General features: G+C 43.9%; 1 protein-coding gene across 1 annotated transcript; it reads left to right on the top strand.

Moving 5' to 3' along the window:
- The first annotated feature begins 21 nt into the window (after positions 1-21).
- Positions 22-6369, top strand: PEX13 (peroxisomal biogenesis factor 13). The gene is made up of 4 exons (XM_014895105.2): positions 22-211; positions 2190-2887; positions 3319-3444; positions 3683-6369. Exons 1-4 carry the CDS (start codon positions 144-146, stop codon positions 3976-3978), a joined length of 1188 nt encoding a protein of 395 aa, XP_014750591.1. The 5' UTR covers positions 22-143; the 3' UTR covers positions 3979-6369.
- Positions 6370-8421: the final 2052 nt, after the last annotated feature.

The raw sequence follows: 8421 nt of genomic DNA, 5'->3' as shown, positions 1-8421 counted from the left end.
GCGTGCTGCCTGCCGGCGGGCGGGGCCGAGCGAGGCCGAGCCCGAGACGAGCGGGGCCGAGCCCGAGACGAGCGGGGCCGAGCCGGGGTCGAGCCCGAGCCGAGCGGAGCTGAGCGAGGCCGAAGAGGGGCCGAGAGGGCGCGATGGCGGCGACGCCGCCGCCCAAGCCCTGGGAGTCCCGGCGGCTGCCGGGCACCGCGCCCGCCTTCCAGTGAGTGCGGGCGTCCCTCCGCGGGTGTCCCCGCCGCGGCGGCCGTGGGTGTTCGCCCCTCGGGCCGGCCGGGCCCGCTCCCCTGTGGCGGGCTCAAAGGTCGGGCCCGGCCGCGGCTCCGGGCGGGGTGGGCGGCCCGGGGCTGCGCCGCGTCCTGAGGGGATTGTGCCGGGCGGGGAGCGGGGGGGCTCGGCGTGAGGGGCTTGGAGCTCAAAGCCCGCCGGTGTCAGAGGAAAGCTGCGTGTGCGGTGCGGGGAAGGGAAAGCTGTGTTGTCATCGGTGGGTAGAGTGAGTTCACAGTCCATTCCTGGGAATATTAAAGGTCCGTTCCTGGCGGCATTCACGGTCCTTGCCTGGGGGCTAGCAGCTCTGCGCAAGCCTCTGCAGGACTGGGGGAGCTGCGTGTCTTGGAAAAGATTGGGACTTGGAAAAGATTCCGGTGTGTTGTCAGCCTTGTGTGTGTTCCCGTCTGCTGGGAGCTCTCCCAGAAAACCCAACCTGCTCCTGGAGAAGGATGCACACAAAGTGTTTGCAAACTCCTCCTTTGTTACGGGAAGTCAAGGAAGGCTCGCTCGGCGGCTGAATGCTCGTCTTGTTTTTCACTTGGTGCTGGTGATTGCACTTGGAGGGAGCTGAAAGTGGGCAAAAGGTTGGCCCAGCACTGAACACTGAGCAGAAACTTCGCTCAGTGTTCTCTGCAGCGTGCTGAGCCAGCACTTCGGTGTTGGTTTTTCATTCTGGGTTTATTTACCCCATTTTAAATGGCTTCAGGCGGCTTTGAAGTGGGGTGTCCCAAGTTGATCACTGGAGAGAGGACTCTAGTGTGACTTACTGAGTTACAGCAGCTCTGTTTGCTGGGCTAATAACTTATTTTTCCTCCTGTTTTCAACTGCTGAGGGAGTTACAGTTTGTGATGGAAAAAGCAGCAGTGTAAAGATACAAATATTATTCTTTGCTGTGGAAACCTGTAAGTTTTGCTGAGAGGAAGCTGTTCCCTACCTTTTATAGAAATAGCACAGCAGGCAGCAGTTCCATAGCAATTCCAGCTTGACTTCTTTCTTTTTTTTTCCTGGACTGCAGAAGTGGGAAGTCATGGGACGAGGCCATAAGCCTGGGAAATAAAATGTTTGTTTTTTAGGGTGATAATGTGTGAATCAAACACATATATTTTTATTGAACTGGCAGAAGTTGGACAAAAAAAGCTGCTTGACAGAATGCAAATGCCATTGAAGTACTTCTAGAGTTTTATTACGAAGGGCATTGATAAAACAATATAAACTTACGGGCATGCAAAGGAAAATAAGAATTACCAAATTAAGAACTCTCTCTGCCAACACTTTTCAGTAGTAGATTCAAACCCTTGACAATCTGCACACAGGTAATCAGGTAGTTGGGTAGAGAGGAAAATTGGGGACCCCAAAGCTCTTGCACATATTGTTGCATAATTACTTAGATTCTCAATTAGATCATGCCACCCTTTAAGGGTGGATTCACAGGAGCTCTCAAGCTTGGTTCCTGCTGTATCATTGGCTCATTGTGCAGAAGAGCTGGGAACAAAGGTTGGAAATAAAGCTTTCAGATTGGAAAGTTCATAATAGTTTGTGTTAGGGCCTATGAGAGGCTTTCATGTACAGAAGAATGACCTGGGTGTTGGAGCAGCAGGTTTGATGGCTCTGCATTGCGTATTTCATGTGTTGATACATTAAATACACAATAAATGATAGAATTAATAGACAGATTTTTTTCCATGTTTACACTCAATATCTGATTATGGGGGTTCTATTCCCCTGTAGGATCTGTGTTTCCTGTCCAAATTTTTTACTTCCAGCAAACTCTATGCAGCACACTGAGTGCTGGGCTCCCAGGTTCCCTATCCTCGCCCTGCTGAAACTCTCTGTGGTATTTATGTATTTATGGGCTCTGTGGGAGGGAAAACTTAAACTCTGGGGGCTGATCCTGATTCTCTGAATTCATTTAGGTCTGCTGACTTGGGTGACAACCTGCTGACCAGGCCCGGCCAACCCACGGTGGCTCGAATCCCTCCGCCCATTTTGCCGAGACCATCCCAGCAGCCAGCGAGCAGCAGCCTGAGCGCTTTCAGGCCGGCCTATAGCAGTTCTTTCTCTCCAGGCTACGGCTCGTATGGCACCTCCTTCTACGGGAGCTACAGTCCCTACAGCTATGGCTACGGAGGGCTGGGCTATAACCGCTTCTGTGCCGACAGCATTCCCCCCAGCAGGTTTGTGCAGCAGGCTGAGGAGAGCAGCAGAGGTGCCTTCCAGTCCATCGAGAGCATCGTGCACGCCTTCGCCTCCGTCAGCATGATGATGGATGCCACCTTCTCTGCTGTCTACAACAGCTTCAGGGCCGTGCTGGATGTGGCCAACCACTTCTCCCGCCTCAAAATCCACTTCACCAAGGTGTTTTCGGCTTTTGCTCTCGTGAGAACTATAAGGTACCTCTACCAGCGCCTGCAGCGCCTGCTGGGTCTGCGGCAGAGCTGTGACAACGAGGATTTGTGGGCTGAGAGCGAGGGCAAAGTAGCTCGTGCTGGCCTCGAAGACAAGGTGGCCAACTCTGCAAAATCCTGGCCCATTTTCTTGTTCTTTGCTGTTATATTGGGAGGCCCCTACCTGATCTGGAAGCTGCTTTCTACATACAGTGACGAAGAAACAGGTAAAGATGACCTGCAGCACCAGAGAAGTGCAGCAGTGTATTGTTCCTTTTGTTGTTGCCTGGGTAGAGATTAATCTCACACTACAGCCATAGTAATTAATAGATAATGGGGCACAGTACTGAATTCTGGGCATGTGATGCAAGGGACAGCCTGCTTAAGTAACCTGTTATTAAGATGTGGTTTCCTGCTGAAGCTTTCTGTGATTCCAGAATCATGGTTCCTCACCTATTAGATGTGGCAGTTTGTGTTGGGTGGGACAAGTGTTGGTTGCATTTATTCAACAAATCTTGCTTTTCACGTTACTTCTGCTACTTCTCTATTGGAAAAGTGTTAGCTAGGAGGTTCAAGTGTTTTCTTCATTTTCCTTTGAAAAACACACCAAACTTTGTAACTCAAAGCAGATAAACCTGTGATTTGTGTTTGAAAACAGTGTCTAGTAACTGGGCAAGTGGAGAAGATGACCATGTAGTTGGAAGAGCAGAATACGATTTCAATGCTCTCTCAGAAGAAGAAATTTCTTTCCGTGCTGGTGACATGCTAAGATTAGCACCCAAAGGTAAACTTTGGATTTTCTGTTTATTTTCTTATCACGTGTGAAGTAAGTTACAATGTAAGAGTCTGAAAATTGAAACAAAACATCCCCCAAAACAGCTTATTTGACCAAATTCCCCATCCACGCTGATATTTACTCCCCATTAAGTGATTGCTTGCATTCTAATAAAACTTACAGAGTAGTTTTGTTCAGCTTTGTTGAATTTTCTTGTAACTTGACGCGTTTGCCTTCTCTTCTTCAGAGCAACAACCCAAGATCCGTGGTTGGCTTCTGGCTAGTTACGATGGCCAAACAACAGGACTTGTGCCAGCTAATTACATCAAAATCCTGGGCAAGAGAAGAGGTAGGAGAACAGTGGACCTGGAAAGGATTCCTGAGCAGCGGCCAGCCTTTCCCAGCACAGCTGTCAGAGGAGCCCCTGCTGCTGTGACTTTGGAGGAGCAGGAGGCTGCTTTTGAAACTGTTTTTGCTGGAAGCAGCAAAGTTCCCGTTGCGTCGGACTCCGCTGTGGCCGGTGGAGAGAAGCAGGAACTCTGATGCACTTTGATCAACAAAGCAGCTGAGCTGTGCTTTATCGATACCACTTAGGGTTTGTTGAAAATCTGGTTTGTAGTGGAGCACTGGTGGGTCTGTACCAGTTATTGCTGCTACTGGCTGGTGAAGGGATGGAGAAATGATTGCTCAAATTTGTGGTATTTATTTTTTGACTCACCTAAGGCTGTACGTCAGTGATTCTATCCACCCACCTGGAAGAGACTCTGAGATCTTGAGATAGGAGAAATGAGGCATTTATAAAAAAAGCAAACAAAGGAAAAAAAAAATAGGAACTGCCGTTCATGTATAGGAGACAAATTAACACCCAGTCTTTGTAGGAGTATCGAGCCCCTTCAAAAGATGTGCAAAGGGAAGATTGATTTCTGTAAGATGTCCTCCAAAACTTCACACTCAGAACCATGAAGGAATAATAGCACATTGCCTCCCTCTGAAAAGAGGGAGAGTTGCAGGAGATGCACACACTCGAACAGTTAGAAGGTTTAAGTTGCTACTCATTAGTAGAAGGGTTCTGTCATAATGAACTTAGCTCTTAGGACAAAAGGGACTTGGGAGGAAGGGAGGAGAAATGGAGTTTATAAAGGGAGAGCAGTGAGGCATCACCAGTAGTTCCAAGTAGTTCTGTTCTGTTTATTAAAATTAGAATAAAGAGTATTCTGCAGTCAGGCACTCATCAGTGGTTACTCCCTTAAGTAACTTTGCATCACGCTTAGACATTTTGTGTTGTAGCCTGTTAGCTGCCTCTCTATCAGCTACCATCTGCATCTCTACTTATTTCTGTCTTTTATTGATTTTATGTGAGTGTCAAAATATCTATCCTGTGTTTTTGAGCAGTAGGAAAGCCTTGAGTTGGGGGAAGCTGAAAGTAATTAGAGCATCAAAGAAAAAGTCACATTTCTTGTTTAATTGGCTCTGTTAGAGAAGGTCTTGGAGTTGGACAAACTTTTTATGCTGCCTTTCAGGTGGTAAATTTTGCATCTGCCCATAAAATTTGAGGGCTCCTGTTTATCAAAAGCCATAAAATTATTGAGACTGTTCAGAGTATTTTCTTCATATGGGTGTTTGAGAATTCTGTCCTGAAATACTGTTCTGGTTTTTTGTTAAATGAAGCGAAGATAATGAAAACTTTTTTCCCTTGTAATATGTCTGTATAACATGTTGAGCTGCTGAAGGTTACATCAGTGGATTAAATAACTAAATTGGTCTTAATCATTAAAATAGCTGTTTTATTTTAAAGTTTCTTGAAAACATAAGTAGGGCACAGACCTTTGTTTAATTGATTGAGTAGTTTCAGTTCGACCATTCCTACAGGGATCTTTAACACCTATTATATGTTAACAAAGCTTTCAGTATTTATATTTTAATTGCATTTGCTGGCCTTGGGTTCTTAGAAGTCTGTTCAACACAACAAAGCTCTAAAAAGTCCTGAAATTAGCACAATTTTATTGAGGTAGAGTGGCTGAAAAGACAAATATTATACTGGAACCTTGATTTTAAAGTAATCTCAAAATGCCTCTTGTTAATAGATAGAACATGAATGTTGGAAGATGGTGATTAGAATAATTTATAGTAAATTGCTAGATTTTCAAGTGCAGATGTAAAGGAAAAAGTAGTTAAAGGGCAAATGAAAACCTTGAGGTTTAAAACAGAACATATTTCTGAGACATTGCCCTGTGTACCAGGGCATAGAAGAAAATTATCTGTATTTGAAAATTATATCTGTTGTTGAAATGCTAATAGCAAAAAAACCCTGTAATTTAAAATACAGAGAGGCAAAAAGGGGGGAGGAGTGTATTAAGTGTACAGTAATGTGTGCAGAGTGTGTCCCTGGAGGGAATTAATTTACTGTTCTGAGATGTAATTAATGGACTGTCAGCCTCTCTTGTCAGTGAAAGATTTCAATCAGAGGAAGGGTCTTTAAATGAATGAATAAATAAACCCCCCTTTTTTTTGTAAGTATCCATTCTGGTAAATTCTTTGTTTTTCTGGCTGTTTTGGGTTTTTTTTCTGTTTTCTCTTGTCTTCTGGCTCAGAACAAGTTGAGAAGACAATGCCATGATGCTTGTTGGAATATTTTAAGTCTTCTCTTTAGAAAGACAAGTTGAATTTCATTTCCAGGTCATACTATTTTGACAATTCTTTTAATAGGAAGGTAGGTTATTCTTACCTGAGTTGTCTTTATATTTGTTTGACTTAGCCCACAAGTCACTATCATCATTGTATCTATTAAATCTCAACAAAAATTTTGAGCCTTTCAGTCTTGCAGTTACCTTAATTGGAAAAGAAGGCTCTGAGGAAATGAAATCAGTTCTTTAACTCACAATTAATTGTATTGATTGCAGAAGGGTATTAAAGTTCATTGAAGCAAAATATGCACTACAGTTTACTGTCTGTTTCTGTCCACGTGTCAGGCTACAGAAAAAAGACCTAAATGAACACTGGGTGGAAAGGAAGGCTGGTGGACAGGCTGCTCAAGACTTGCACAACTTTAGGAAGGGGACAAGACCAAAAGGAGCAGGTGTGGCTGCACCAGGAGAGTGTAGAAGAGAGGTTGTTGAAATATTGCTTGACCTAAGCATTGGGCAAGCAGCTCTTATTTTGAGGTCTGTACATTCTAAGTTACCTTTATGTTATTCTTTAGAATTATTTATATAGCTGTAGCAGAGCTAGAAGTCTGTAACAGAGCTTTGACATCTGTTTATATAAGATCTTAGTTTATTCTTACTTAAATCTTACTGATACTGTTTAGTAGAGCAACCATTTTTTGCTTGAATATGTGAGTTAATGACAAATGCCATTGCCATTCTTGGGGTGAAAACAGAACATGAACATGGTCAGGGTCAAAGCTTTGTTCAACTTTCTGAATAATAAATTTAAAATCCTCTGTTTGTCTAGTAGAAGTAAATTGGCCACTTTGCCCAGGTTCAAAAACTCTTCCTTGTGTGGAATTAGACTCCATCTGGGGCATTAAGGTTGTTCTCATTCCCCTGGCGGTCTTGGTGAAATTTACTGCTGAGGTAAGTACAAAATTTCTTATAAATCTCATCTATTGGCAATGAAAACCTTCCAGAAGAGGTGTAAACTTGGAAACCAACTCAGGGATTTCTTGATAAACCAGTGCAGAAATACTCTTGTGTGCAGTCATAGCAGAACTGTACCTGTTTTACAAAACATAACACAAGAAGTTATGTTCTTATGTAACTCCTTCCAGATTTTTATCCATGCAGGTGTGGCCCAAGTGCTGAGACTGGTGAACATTTTGGGGCTGTAAAGGCAAGCAGTAATTGTGTGTGTCCACAGGTGGTGAGACACATCCTTTTCTCTTCTCCTTGTGTCTTGGACTGGCTCCTTTGCAGAGCAATTTGAAGCAGCTTTGGGCTGATAAATCTGTCCCCTGGGTTCTGTGGCCACATGGAGCTTGGCCTTTAAGCAGCTGGATAATCTCTCCTTGGAACAAGTGTACTGGAGTAACTGGTTTGACTGGTAACAGAGGCGTGATATCAGTGCAGGGCACCCCTGGCTCGCTTTTACCTGCTTTGAGCAAATCCCTAAATTTCACAGTAGTCACAAAAGTATCAGACTGGAGCAAATGACAGGGATTATTTATGCTGTCAGAGTATAAACACAGCCTTGTGGTTTTAGAAATTAAAAAGACAAAGAGACAGTTCGACTACCTTTGATTTATTGTAATTGCTCTAGCACAGCCTCTGGAACAGCAAATGAGTAAAATTTAAGGTACTGATTGTTTTTGGTTTATTCTCAAATACTGATAATTCTTTTTTCTTATTTAAAAAAATAAACGGGTGGAGACTGAACTTCTGCCTAACAGCAGAGATTAATTAAAAAAACCATGTTCCAATTCTCAGACTTACCATCAAGTTTCCATTCACTGTGAAATAACAGGATGTCATCATAATGCAGGAATATTCCAGCATTAGCTTGTTCTGTGGGTGGCTGTGGGGTGGTATGAAATCAGTGGGTTTTGCTTTCACTGAGACCTAAGGGAACCTTTCAGACTCACTTAGAGAATTTAGATTTCAGATACTTCTCTAGATGAGTGAATTAATTTTTTTCTGAATTTTTCAGTGGGTTTTTTTTTGTGTTCTCTGTCCTCATTGTACTATTCCAGAGTTTACAATTGGGGTTTTTGGAAAGAAAATTACTAACATCCCCGATTTTTGCCAATTTACCCCAAAGGAGCAGAAGTTACGTGGCAGGATTGAGAAGGATTGTTATGTGGGAAATGAGGATCTGGGCTGGTCTTTATCAGGCACGGGTGGCTTCCCACAGGAAGTAATTTTAAAGTGTTTGGGAATATTTGATACAGGCGTAGACATGCAGTCGGAATCAAGCTGTGTGGGTGAAATAACAGGATTGGGACTGTCTGAGCCTTTGCAGAGTGAACCACTCCCAGTGGTTGGGCTGTGC

Source organism: Sturnus vulgaris, chromosome 3 (assembly GCF_052056855.1).
Source record: "Sturnus vulgaris isolate bStuVul1 chromosome 3, bStuVul1.hap1, whole genome shotgun sequence".
Classification (NCBI taxonomy): domain Eukaryota; kingdom Metazoa; phylum Chordata; class Aves; order Passeriformes; family Sturnidae; genus Sturnus; species Sturnus vulgaris.
The sequence above is the reverse complement of the archived record's forward strand: the minus strand, read 5'-3'. Positions and strand labels throughout refer to the sequence as shown.